The 14441-nt window shown below is 47.3% G+C and overlaps 1 protein-coding gene across 1 annotated transcript; it reads left to right on the top strand.

Moving 5' to 3' along the window:
- Window positions 1–2791: 2791 nt before the first annotated feature.
- ARL8B (ARF like GTPase 8B) lies at window positions 2792–13820 on the top strand. Its single transcript, XM_075831873.1, has 7 exons — window positions 2792–3015; window positions 3486–3566; window positions 5314–5387; window positions 6333–6426; window positions 7481–7548; window positions 9013–9083; window positions 9446–13820. Exons 1-7 carry the CDS (start codon window positions 2893–2895, stop codon window positions 9493–9495), a joined length of 561 nt encoding a protein of 186 aa, XP_075687988.1. The 5' UTR covers window positions 2792–2892; the 3' UTR covers window positions 9496–13820.
- Window positions 13821–14441: the final 621 nt, after the last annotated feature.

The following is a 14441-nucleotide window of genomic DNA, read 5'->3' as shown; positions in this document are numbered from 1 at the left end:
GGGATCTCGTATATTCTATAGATTCATCACACACACAGGGATCTCATATATTCTATAGATTCATCACACACAGAGGGATCTCATATATTCTATAGATTCATCACACACAGAGGGATCTATTTCCAGCAGTTTCTTCTCTTAATGTTGATGATTATGGGAACAGTTAATGAAAACCCAAAATTTAGTGTCTCAGAAAATGAGAATATTATATAAGCCCAATTTCAAAAATGATTTTTAATATCGAAATGTCATCCTGCTGAGAAGTCTGTCCAGTATCTGCCCTCAATACTTAGCCGGGGCTCAGACACTGCATGAATTACTGCATCAATGCGGCGTGGCATGGGGGGTGATCAGCCTGTGGCACTGCTGAGGGGTTATCAATGCGGTGTGGCATAGAGGTGATTAGCCTGTGGCACTGCTGAGGTGTTATCAATGCGGTGTGGCATGGAGGCGATCAGCCTGTGGCACTGCTGAGGGGTTATCAATGCGGTGTGGCATGGAGGCGATCAGCCTGTGGCACTGCTGAGGGGTTATCAATGCGGTGTGGCATGGAGGTGATCAGCCTGTGGCACTGCTGAGGGGTTATCAATGCGGTGTGGCATGGGGGCGATCAGAATGTGGCACTGCTGAGGTGTTATCAATGCTGCGTGGCATGGAGGCGATCAGCCTGTGGCACTGCTGAGGTGTTATCAATGCGGCGTGGCATGCGGGCGATCAGCCTGTGACACTGCTGAGGTGTTATCAATGCGGCGTGGCATGGAGGCGATCAGAATGTGGCACTGCTGAGGTGTTATCACTGCGGCGTGGCATGGAGGCGATCAGCCTGTGGCACTGCTGAGGTGTTATCAATGCTGCGTGGCATGGAGGCGATCAGCCTGTGGCACTGCTGAGGGGTTATCAATGCGGCGTGGCATGGGGGCGATCAGCCTGTGGCACTGCTGAGGTGTTATCAATGCTGCGTGGCATGGAGGCGATCAGCCTGTGGCACTGCTGAGGGGTTATCAATGCGTCGTGGCATGGAGGTGATCAGCCTGTGGCACTGCTGAGGTGTTATCAATGCGGCGTGGCATGGGGGCGATCAGCCTGTGGCACTGCTGAGGTGTTATCAATGCGGCGTGGCATGGAGGCGATCAGCCGGTGGCACTGCTGAGGTGTTATCAATGCGGCGTGGCATGGGGGCGATCAGCCTGTGGCACTGCTGAGGTGTTATCAATGCGGCGTGGCATGGGGGCGATCAGCCGGTGGCACTGCTGAGGTGTTATCAATGCGGCGTGGCATGGAGGCGATCAGCCGGTGGCACTGCTGAGGTGTTATGGAAGCCGAGGTTGCTTTGATATCGGTCTTCAGCCTGTCTGCATTGTTGGGTCTGGTGTCTCTCATCTTCCTCTTGACAATACCCTATAGATTCTCTATGGGGTTTAGGTCGGGTGAGTTTGCTGGCAGTGATCCTGTGGTTATTACACCAGGTGTTGGCACTTTTGGCAGTGTGGGCAGGTGCCACGTCCTGCTGGAAAATGGAATCCGCGTCTCCATAAATCTGTCAGCGGAGGGAAGCATGAAGTGCTGGGAATGTCCTGCTAGACGCTGCGCTGACTCTGGACCTGATATAACACAGGGGACCAACACCAGCAGATGACACGGCCCCCAAACCATCACTGACTGCGGACACTTCACACTGGAGCGCAGGACACTTGGACTGACTCCTCTCCACTCTTCCTCCAGACTCCGGGACCTTCCAAATGAAATTCAAAATGTACTTTCCTCTGAGAACAGGACTGTGGACACCGAGCAGGAGCAGCGGACCCGTCATTGTAAAGACTTACGAAACCTCTGCAGGTGTTTTGTGTTGATTCTCTGATTAGAAAGTCACCGGGAGACGACAATCTGCAAATCGTACCAAATATTCTCATTTTCTGAGACACTAAATTTTGGGTTTTCAAATCGATCCCTCTGCGTGTAATGAAATGATAGAATATTGAATTACTGAAATACATGAACGTTTTGATGATCTTCTAATTCATTGAGAAGGACGTGGATATTGCATGTCATTCTTTCTTGCATGTGGAGTCGGAACCCACATTCCAACGGTTTGTACGTTTTTTTATTTTGGTCTTGTTTTTTTTTCTATTTTTGGCCTGGGACACACAAACTTCCTATATTGCTCCAGACTTTCCGGTTCCCGCATATTATTCACCGACTTTCATACTATTTTGTATTATTTCATCATTTCAGCTATTAGGATCCTTGCCGTTTTTATAGTTAGATGATTTTTGTGCTAATATAACTGATTTAAACAGATAAATAAGCACAAAAAAATGGATCTCTCACACAATGAACCTCTTTAATTGCCCAGAAAGATATGATTTATTGTGTCTGATCTTGGGGTCTGTATTATTTAGGGGTTTGCTGCGGTTACATGTATCACACTTTCCAGATTCTTAAATAATGTTACATGGCCGCTAAATGGGGAGATTTATCTAAAATAGTGCAAAGGAAAAGGTGGGCTGTTGCCCTTAGCAACCAATCAGCTTTCATATTTTAGGGGCTCTGTTAAATGAAAGCTGCAACCTGATTGGTTGTTATGGGCAACTGCAGAAGTCTTACCGATGTATCCAACCAAGTAGCCAGTCTGTGAACTCCATTTCCCACAATTCCCGGCTACTTAAAACTATACAGTGGGATCATGGGAGTTGTAGTGACGCAGCTAATGTTTCTATTGGCCGGGACTGCCAGTACCGCGTCCTACCACTAGAGGGGGCGTCAGCCTGGCCTTTTACACCTGTTGACACTTCCGCTTCCGGTGAGGAGGCTAGTGTTGTGAGTCCCGGTGTTTTCCGGCCGCTGTACCCCCCAGTCCGCCGCCCCCGGAGTCTCTCCCGCCCGGAGCCTGCAATGATGTCACTCCTCTCTCGGTTACTGGACTGGTTCCGCTCTCTCTTCTGGAAGGAGGAGATGGAGCTGACGCTGGTCGGGCTGCAGCACTCGGGGAAGACCACCTTTGTCAATGTCATAGCGGTGAGAGAGGGAGGAGGGGAGGGGAGGGCAGGGCAGTCACTGGGTGACTATTGTGGAACTAAAAGTCCCAGCGTGCCACGGACTACACCGCCCCGGCGTGCCGCCGACTACACCGCCCCGGCGTGCCGCCGACTACACCGCCCCGGCGTGCCGCCGACTACACCGCCCCGGCGTGCCGCCGACTACACCGCCCCGGCGTGCCGCCGACTACACCGCCCCGGCGTGCCGCCGACTACACCGCCCCGGCGTGCCGCCGACTACACCCCCGCGTGCCACGGACTACACCGCCCCGGCGTGCCGCCGACTACACCGCCCCGGCGTGCCACACGCCCTATTGAAGTGTATCGAAACATAACAATCTTCCTTCGCCACTATTGACGCGCCAGAGGCCACCCAAGGCAGGAGCGTGAGCGGCGCATAGTGTCGCGCTGTATACTATGATAACGGTTCGCCTTGTGTCCCCCTTCTAGTCAGGTCAGTTTAGCGAGGACATGATACCGACCGTCGGATTCAACATGAGGAAAGTGACAAAAGGAAACGTCACCATCAAGGTGAGACGGAAAAGATTCTGCAACTTCCTAATATACTTAGTTTTTAATTCCTCACTATCTTCAAAATGTCTGCTTGCTGTCAGTGAATGTAGGCATTCTTGTGTGCATCCAGAGACCCATCCTCCCTGAGGCTCTGTTCACACCTGTGCTCAAGGCGCCGTTGTAGATTCCGTCATATTTGGCAGAAAAAATATTGCAGCGTGGGCCGCTGTTTATTGTGTAAAATGATGTGAGCCCCGTTATGTGACGTTGGCGCCTGTCGTGTGACGGATCCCGCACTCCGTTCATTTAGTGTGTTTGCTCCTGTGACAGATCACAACAACGCAATGAAAACACACAAAACAAAGCGGCCAAATCACTAGTAATTACACAACAATTAGTAAAAAACGAAATATTTATTATTAATTACACAAACACACAATTAAAACACCACATGTGATCGTATCAAGACCCGAGACCGCAACCAATACCATCCAGAGGTACAAACTAGTCCCACCCAGCAAGAGAATCAACTATGGTGAAAATACAATGCAACAAATAGAACATCTACATATATAAAGTACAACACACAATACACAATACACAATACACAACACACAATACACAACACCAACTGCGGCTCCAATCATCTCCAGATGGAAAAGCTTGTGCAGGGTAAAGCAGCTGCGGAGCACTCAGTGCGGGGCCGGCCTCAATCCCTTCCCTAGATCTGAACATCAGAATTGACGAGCACATGTGAATAGATCCCTAGGGCTAGTTCACACCGAGTTTTTCTGTTGCGCTGTTTTTGATACGGAAACCGCGCCAAAAACATCCGAAATCTCCTGTTGATTTTAATGGGAGGCGTTTTTGTCCTGCGAGCGGAAAAAATGCTGACGGGAAAAAAGACCGACATGCTCTTTCTTCCCGCGGTTCCCAATGGGGGGCAGAAAAAACGTTATTCACCGCGCGGCTGCAAAAAACACAGCAAGAAACTACAGGCAGGTCAAAATCTTCCTCAACATTCCTGTGCGTGCAAAAAGACTCTGTATGAACATACCCATAGTTCTGCTCACACAGCTGAGGGTTTGTTTCAATTGTATCCAGATTAGGATTCTATCAATTCTTTACGAGCTAAACAGCCTGCACTCCCAGTCTGATACATTTTACCTGCACTGACACATTGTAACAAAATATCAGGACAGGAGAGAGATTTGTGCTGCTGATGCGTTCTCACTGGGGATTGTCTAGACTGGATACAATTGTAACAAACCCTCAGCTGTGAGAAGTATTAGACCAGGACAATTTTTTTTTTTTTTGATAAACAAAGTTTTATTGATCCAGTATACATCTAATCATTACATACAGCAATGAAACATTGCAAACAAAGCATTGGGATAAGGATCACATTTTTTACAGAAAAATAAAAGAGAAACATACAAACAAACAAACAAACAAACAAACAAACAAAACATCCGATCTAGATACGGCAAATTGACCACAAAAAAAAGACAATTTATTTTTAACAGGGTATACAAGAATGTTTAAAATCGTCAGCAAGCAGAGATCTCACAAATTATCTTGACATATTTCCCAGACGGGTACAATCCTCCGGGGAATATTTTAGGGTGATTTTCACAATCTCTGCTTGCTGTCAGTGAATATGGCTGCACGCTGGAGATGTCCTCCCCCTACACGTTGCTTTCTGTTCTTCTGGCTCTTTCTTCCCTCTGTACGATGTTTCTGGATTTTATTCTTGTCCTTTTAGATCTGGGATATCGGGGGGCAGCCTCGGTTTCGCAGCATGTGGGAGCGTTACTGTCGGGGCGTCAATGCCATAGTGTAAGTAACATCCTCTACATCCTTGTTATGCGGCAGCTTTTTATAAAAGGGTCAGATTCCTTTAAAGAAAAACTGATAGAAGTCGCCCACTTGGGTCCTTGTAGGGTTAAAACACGATAGACTTTTCGGGTCTGGTGACACACAGCGTATCCGCCCTGGACTCTGCAGGGAATCCCGGCCGAAAATCCGCACCAAATTGTAGTGTAGTGTTGAGGCCGAAATGTCCGCTGCAGAAAACAGCAGGTAAAAAAAAAATGATATACTTACCTGTAGCCATGGCGACTCAGCACCCTGCAGCCCGGCCCCCTGGGATGAGGTTTCATCCCATGTGACTGCTACAGACTGTGATTGGCTGCAGTGGTCACATGGGATAAGGCGTCATCCCAGGAGGCCGGGCTAAACGCAGAAGCGGAGATCTGGGTAAGTAGAAGATTTTTTTTTTTTTTTGAGTTGCGATTTTTTACAGTGAAATCGCAGGTTTTCTGCCGCAAAATTTGCAGCATCTGCTATTTATTGTGGGTTTTACCTCCTCTTTGAATTGAATGGGGAAAACTCGCAGCAGAAAACCAGCGATTCCGCAGCATTAATTGACACTTTGCGGATTAATAAAACTGCACCGCCGGTCAATTTATAAAGGTTTTTTCAGCAGAGTTTTTGCGCAGCGCGTGGAGGAGATTTGTTCAACTGCTGCTACCGTATTATGCTGCGCGTTTTCTGCGATTAACTACGTTGCGGAATATCCGCAGTATTTACGCTACGTGTGAACCCGGCCTTCTTGTATATTTAGTCTGAACCATGGGGTTTCGGCTGCCGGGAAACCCAGAAATCCCAAGAACAGCGTCCGCCCCTTTAATTGTATCTTGATTGACTGTGCAGCAAATAATTCTCCTTGTCCTTCGCAGCAATAACCAAACTAATCCCTGCGCCCTTCCTCCTCCCCCGCAGATACATGGTGGACGCGGCCGACAACGAGAAGATTGAAGCGTCTCGAAATGAACTGCACAACCTGCTGGATAAACCCCAGTTACACGGAATACCGGTGCGTGACCAGCTCCGAACCCGACCGCCACGTACTCGCCAGTGACAGCAATAAAGTTGTTGATAGAAACTTCTGCAACTTTCTAAAGGACGTTGTTTCAATTCCTCAACCATTTTCAAGAACTCTGCTTGTTGTCAGTGGGAAAATTTTTGTTTACCTCCAGAGGCTGAAAACCTGTACAGACCTGATGCTTCTCACAGCTGAGGGTTTGTTACAGATGTATCCAGTCTAGACAATCCTCAGCAGCACAATTCGCTCTGCTATCCTGATAAATTGTTACATTTTATCTGCACTGATACAATGTATCAGTCCAGGCTCGCAGAGGATTGTCTAGACCGTATACGATTATAGCAAACCCTCAGCTGTGAAAAGTATTCGGTCTGTACAGGTTTCTGCCTCTGGATCTAAACAGAAATGTTTCCGTTCACTGACGGCAGCCCGAGATCTTGAAAACGGTGAGAAATTGAAACACAAAGGGGCAGATTCACTCACTCGTTTTTTATGCGCACGCCTTTTAGTAAATTATGTTTGTGCGCCAGAAAGTAAAATCTATGCCGACTACAAGCTGGTGTCGGTTTTGGCTATGATTTACGCCAATTTCTGACGTCATTTATAGTTATTTGTCAGGCAGCAGAGGACCACCTACTTTTTAGAAGATTGGCGTAAAAATAAAAAGCGGCAAATTATTGCACAAATATGCCGTGGATTTAAATTGCAACTTTAACGCCAGAAAACTGGCGTAAAGTTGTTCTTAAATTTCCAACTAAGTCGATTACAACTTCTCATTATACAATGATTATTAACCATTTATTGACCGCCATAGTTGGACGCTGAACACCATTTATATGACGAAAACCAAACCCTTGTGTTCATCTTGGTGGAACGTCTCCATTTTGGATGATGGGCTCTTCCAGCTCTCGGACCCCTCCCCCCCGCACAGCCAGTATAATGAGTCATGCGTGTGGTTCTGCGTGATGTCATGTAAAGGTCCGTGCAGCGCTGTGTGACGTCATCTGTTCTGTGATTACTGACTTGACGTTATATCTGTTCACAGGTTCTAGTTCTGGGGAATAAGCGAGACCTCGGGAGCGCGCTGGACGAGAGGCAGCTGATCGAGAAAATGTAATTATTAAACCTCATAGAGCAGATCAGAGGGAAGCGCTGACACCGGGCGGCTCTACCTGGGAGACAATATTATACAATTAAGTGAAAAGCAATCCGCCAAAGTCGTCTAGATATTAAAACCGCTGGGATCTGATAATAACCTGCCGGCTCTGATAACAGGACCTGCGTTCTGGTGACGGATCCTGCACAGCAGCAGCGGTTTATAATAGTACTGGAGTGATATAAGAGGAGCGGCTGATATCAGTCACACATATGATGTAATGTCTGGAGGATATAATAGTACTGGAGTGTTATAAGAGGAGCGGCTGATATCAGTCACACATATGATGTAATGTCTCTGGAGGATATAATAGTGCTGGAGTGATATAAGAGGAGCGGCTGATATCAGTCACATATATGATGTAATGTCTCTGGAGGATATAATAGTGCTGGAGTGATATAAGAGGAGCGGCTGATATCAGTCACACATATGATGTAATGTCTGGAGGATATAATAGTACTGGAGTGTTATAAGAGGAGCGGCTGATATCAGTCACACATATGATGTAATGTCTCTGGAGGATATAATAGTGCTGGAGTGATATAAGAGGAGCGGCTGATATCAGTCACATATATGATGTAATGTCTCTGGAGGATATAATAGTACTGGAGTGATATAAGAGGAGCGGCAGATATCAGTCACACATATGATGTAATGTCTCTGGAGGATATAATAGTGCTGGAGTGATATAAGAGGAGCGGCTGATATCAGTCACACATATGATGTAATGTCTCTGGAGGATATAATAGTGCTGGAGTGATATAAGAGGAGCGGCTGATATCAGTCACATATGATGTAATGTCTCTGGAGGATATAATAGTACTGGAGTGATATAAGAGGAGCGGCTGATATCAGTCACATATGATGTAATGTCTCTGGAGGATATAATAGTGCTGGAGTGTTATAAGAGGAGCGGCTGATATCAGTCACATATGATGTAATGTCTCTGGAGGATATAATAGTGCTGGAGTGATATAAGAGGAGCGGCTGATATCAGTCACACATATGATGTAATGTCTCTGGAGGATATAATAGTGCTGGAGTGATATAAGAGGAGCGGCTGATATCAGTCACACATATGATGTAAATATCTGAGAGAAGTTGAGCTGCATGTATAGAGTCTTGTCAGTCACACTTGGGTTACTGCGCTGTGTGTACAAGGTGTGAGCGTTTGCCGGCAGTTTCCTGTGCTCTGCGGACAGTCTACAAGTCCCTACTCCAGCTCCTATGAGTAACATTCTTTTAATCCAGCATTAGTTAGACTTTATTGTTTCTGAATTATCAGACTTTTTGGATTATTGGACGCGTGATTAAAGTAATTTCCCTGCAGTTTCTAATATTTTTTTCGTCTTTGGCTCAGGCCAAGTGTCCAGATTGTATATTTTTCCGCTGATCACCCTGACCGTGCTTTCTCTACACAGGCACCTGGCGATGATCCAGGACAGAGAAATCTGCTGCTACTCCATCTCCTGCAAAGAGAAGGATAACATCGGTAAGAGGCGCTGGTGCCGCACGCTCCGCGTTCCCTGGTGCCGCACGCTCCGCGTTCCCTGGCGCTGGTGCCGCACGCTCCGCGTTCCCTGGCGCTGGTGCCGCACGCTCTGCGTTCCCTGGCGCTGGTGCCGCACGCTCCGCGTTCCCTGGCGCCGCACGCTCCGCGGTCCCTGGCGCCGCACGCTCCGCGGTCCCTGGCGCTGGTGCCGCACGCTCCGCGTTCCCTGGCGCTGGTGCCGCACGCTCCGCGTTCCCTGGCGCTGGTGCCGCACGCTCCGCGTTCCCTGGCGCTGGTGCCGCAGGCTCCGCGGTCCCTGGCGCTGGTGCCGCACGCTCTCACCTCTTTGTCTCTCTCCTCAGATATCACCTTACAGTGGCTGATCCAGCATTCCAAGTCACGCCGTAGCTAAGACGGCTTCATCATATTAACTGCTGCTCTATATTATGGAACGTGCCCTTCCTGCCCCGCCCCGAGGACGCGCTCTCTATCTCCCTGCCCTGGGGGCATATGTTCTTTACACTGTTACGTGGAAGCGGAGGACACGCCGTGGTGCCCGTCTCCTTGAGGATGTGCTGCTGCTCTCCACCCAGGGTCATGTTCGGGTTTCCTGCTCTACCTTCAGCGTTCACTGGCCTGTTCTCTCCACCTCACACTGCGCCCGTCCTGTTGATTATCTTCCTTCAACTTCATCGTTCCGTCACATTGATCTGCAGTGATCTCTTCCCTTTATAATCCTTAGGCCTAGCTCATATCTCCAAGGCCTGTCCTCTTTCCCGCCTTAGACAATCCCACCTACAGGAATACTAATACTATTAATTGAATCCCGGTGTCCTAAGAAGGTCCTGTCTTCTGCTCGGGTCTTCAGACCTCCCAATGGCTCCATGATTTCTTTGATTGTCTCCATCTAATTGTCTCCTGGCCCTGTCGTCCAGTTACCACCAAGGGTTGCCTTGCCCTCCACACACACATGTGCCTTCATGTCCGCTCTTTGCACCGTGCTCCTTCTTCAGAGACTTCTCACCGCTGCTCTTCGTCTTCATCTTTAACCTCCGAGCCTTGGTCAAGAAGCTTCCGCAGATCATCCACGCATTAGGAACCATCCGTGGCCTGTAGACGTCCAGTGTCCTGCCGGTTCATCTTCATTTTGTCATCCAAAGTTTGACGACGTTTCATATAAAGATGCCAAAGCGGAATGTGGAGCAGGGGGGACCCCCAGAACGGGGAGGCTCAAGTTCTTACGACGATCGAGTCCTCCGTGATAGGAAAGACTTTGTGGAGGATCGAGATCAATAGATCTAATTGGGAACAGTTGTCGGTCTTCTCTGTGCCGGGAGCCAACGAGAAAAGTGAACGCTACAACCGCTCGGTCAGTCACCTGTTCCGGCCGTCCACCTTCAGACTGTGGTTGCAGAGCAGCGCGTTTCGCTCAGAGCATTACGTACCCCAGAGCAATCGCGATCAGGAGATAGAGACTTTGAACTACTCGAGAGGGGCTGCATCTCCTTGACAAGGAGCCCTGTTCAGCTCCATCTTCCATTCCCGGCCCACAAGGTTACTATTCCCCCAGACCCCCACCCCGTGCAAGCCCCCGGTACGTATCCTCCGCTCCGACACTGCGACACTGTAGCTGCTGCCGCAATACTCGGAGCCTTCGCTTTATCTCACCTTGTGCTGCTGCTATTCACATTTTTTATTTCTTTTAGCCTTTTGCTTGTGCCTGAGAGTAATAGACGATCTCCACAGAACCGGGATGTTTTGCTCTTTCTGCGATTCTATAGACGATAAAATTGGGGATTTGTACGCAATTGGGACCTGGCGCTTCTTAGAGGGGGTTTCCGACTTAAAGGTATAGGTTCAATTTTAAATAACGTTTCACCGTTCCGCATGTTTCTGTGAGAACATTTTGCAAATGCGTTGTACTTATTTTGACTAATTTCTTATACTCTAGTCACACTCAGAGCTGCATTTAGAATTCTGCTGGTTTCCTGTTAGCTCTCAGGCTGCCTGACTTTACTTCCCCCTGCTACTTCAGCATCTTTACAGAGGAGCATGGGCAGGGAGATGTAGTGTTTACACCATGCACTGTACATCGGTATGAAGTAAAATGTGTAGGAACCAGTGCAAAGGCAGTTACCCTAAATATCCTATTAGAGTCCAGATGATCACCCCCTACATCTTTTACAATGCAATACAGCAGGAGATAATTGGTGTAGTTAGTGAAATGATGAATGCAGCTCTGGATGTGATGGGAGTAGGAGACGTGATTCAATGCAAGATCAGTGCAACATATGAAAGTATTCGCAAAGTCACTGAACAGGATGAAATGCGTCGTCGTACGGCGAGGACTAAAAACGTAGCTTTAGCATTCGTTAGAGGGGCCGCAAATATGTGTCATGTCTCGGGGCATCACAAATAACTGAATAGTAGAAACTAGAGGACGTTACCGTCTCCTTATAGTAAAAGTGGCAGGAGGGCGCAAGCAAGTCTGGCCAAGGGAACACTAACATCTGCTGTAACAGGACGTCCTTAACCCCTTCCAGTCTAAAACAACTTTCAGATTTTCATTTTCGCCTTCCAGAAGCCATAGCGTCTTTATTTTTCCGTCAATGGTACTATGAGGGCTTGATTTTTGCGGGACGAGTTGTAGTTTTTCGTAGCGCCATTTATTTTGCCGTATAATGTACTAGGAAACGGGGAAAAATTATTTGTGGGGTAGAAAATGAAAAAAACAGCAATTCCACCATGGGTTTTTGCGCGCCATTTTTACGGAATTCACTGTGCAATTAAATCAACATGTTATCTTTATTCTCTGGGTCAATACGATTCCGGCGACACCAAATATGTATCTTTTTTTTCTATATTTTATAACTTGTACAAGTAAAAACCTAAGTGTAAAAAAGAAAATTTATTTTGCGTCACCGAATTCCGAGAGCCGGAACTTCTTTATTTTTCTGTCTATTACGCGGTATGAGGGCTTATTTTTTGCGGGATAAGCCGTAGTTTTTAATAACACCATTTTGGGGTACATGCGACGGTTTGATCACTTTTTATTTCATTTTTTTGTGGGAGACGAGGTGACACAAAAATAGACATTCTGGCGTTTACAAATTATTATTTTTTTTTACGGCGTTCACCGTGCGGGTTAAATAATGATATATTGTGATAGTTCAGACTTTTACGGACGCGGCGATACCAATTATGTTTGTTTATTTATTTTTTTACTATGCTCTAGGGGGAAATGGGAAAAGGATTTTTTTTACACAAAAAAAACTCGTTAGATCGCCTGCACGATATACTGCAATACTAATGTACTATACTAATGTATAGCAGTATATCGTGATTCTGACAGGCCGGAGGCAAGGCTTAATAGGTGTACAAAGATGGAGGACCTGGGGGCGTTCATTAAGCCCCCAGGCAGCCATAGCAACCATCGCCCCCCCGCGATTGCGTTGCGGGGGGCGCGATGAGCTGTTAGAGCTGTCGCCCCCTCTTTCTGACTATTTAAATGCTGCGGTCGGTATTGACCGCAGCATTTAACGAGTTGAACTAGCGCGATGCCGCTCGTTACTCTGAAGTGTCGGCGGTAACCAGCATCGTATGGAGCGAGTTCACTGCGTGAGCCCGCTCCATACTTCCCCTACCCGACTTTGGCGTATGGATATTGGGAGATGGTGACGTCTCCTCTGAAAAACGCAACAATTCCATCACTTTCCTCAGCAGGAATTTACATGCGGTCCGAAAAATACGCAGCGCAGGTCTATTTTATTTTTTTTCTTTGGATGAGATTTGTTAAATCTCACTCACTTCGCTGCTACGGTATTCTGCTGCGTATTTTCCATCTGCAATTCCGGACGAAAAATATGCAGCAATTCTGCTACGTGTGGACGAGCCCTAAGGGTCCAAGCACACATCGCAGTTAGAAGCGCACTGAAAAAAAGCATCTGAAAACCGCAGACGGTTTTACCGCGATTTGGTGCAGGTTTTTTTTAATGCGTTATTTATGGCCTCGTCCAGTGTTATGTTCATAAAGCTTCATCATAGTTTCAAGAAAAGGACTCACACTTTGGGCTTAAATATCTATCAATTTATTTATTTTTTAAGACCTCTGCTTTCTGTCACTGAATTGGAACATTTCTTGTTTACATCCAACGGCTACAAAACCTGTCCTGGCCTATCTGGACTAGACAATCTTCTGATAGACAAACACCCCAGACTCCAGAATGATATATTTTAACTGATACATTGTAACAAACTATCAGGACAGAAGAAAGTGCTCAGAATAGAAGTATATTGTATTAGGTTTTCAGCCTCTGGATTCCCCATTCACTGACAGCAAGCAGAAATTGGAATATGGTGATGAATTGAAAAATGGATTACAAAGTTGATTTCGGAGTAGGAGATTGGTCCTGAACCCCCCCCCCAGTCTTCACAGTCGCACCCCCTCCTTGGTTCTGTGGACATCGGCTGCTGCATGTAACGTCATCTTATCCTTGTAAATAGAATTAAATCGATTTTTAGCGAATGCTGCCCCTCCCCCGCACCCCCCATGATAGAATGTGCTAACACTGGGGGTTTTCTGGGCTATTTTAACTGTACAGCACTTTTATTTCTAAATGGAAAAGCTTTATGTGTTTTATTTATGGCGATGATGATGATGATGACGTTGAATCCATTTTTAAGCTGGGAGTCGGCACACTGGTGAATCGTAGGTACAAATAAAACTGGTAGACGACACTGCGTGCGCCTCGTTCTTCCGTACAAGGTGATTAGTGTTTGGATTTTGCCGTAGGTTCCCACATCTATTATTATATTTGCGCTCCGGCCGCTGCTGTTATTCGCCTCACGGATCGGAGGTTGTTTGAAGGCAGTAGGATTTGGTAAAATTCACACCATAAGGCTGCAAACCTTCCAAGGCACGCTCTGTACGACGCAGATGTGACCGCCGGCCGCAGAAAATCAACATAAGCAGTTGTAGGATCATTTTCCAGGAACTGTTTGTGTCTGCCAGGGTGTGTGTACTTTTTGCAACCAGTGTTTGGATTGGTCCAGTGCACCTAAAAAAAAAAAAAAAAGCAACTTTGCAAATAGTTTAACAATCTAACGTTTTGTGCATACTCCTATGCAGATCTATGTGTCTCCATGGTTATTTGGGGGGCGCTGTGCGGCCGGCACGCTCTTGGGGGGCGCTGTGCGGCCGGCGCGCTTTTGGGGGGGCGCTGTGCGGCCGGCGCGTTCGTGGGGGGCTGCTGTGCGGTCGTGGGGGGCGCTGTGTGGCTGTATGAGTTCTATTTTAAGCAACATACTCGACAGGTATTCTCTCTCTGCAGTTTTGAGTGTCTGTGTCATGCTCCGCCC

Source organism: Rhinoderma darwinii, chromosome 7 (assembly GCF_050947455.1).
Source record: "Rhinoderma darwinii isolate aRhiDar2 chromosome 7, aRhiDar2.hap1, whole genome shotgun sequence".
Lineage (NCBI taxonomy): Eukaryota > Metazoa > Chordata > Amphibia > Anura > Rhinodermatidae > Rhinoderma > Rhinoderma darwinii.
The sequence above is the reverse complement of the archived record's forward strand: the minus strand, read 5'-3'. Positions and strand labels throughout refer to the sequence as shown.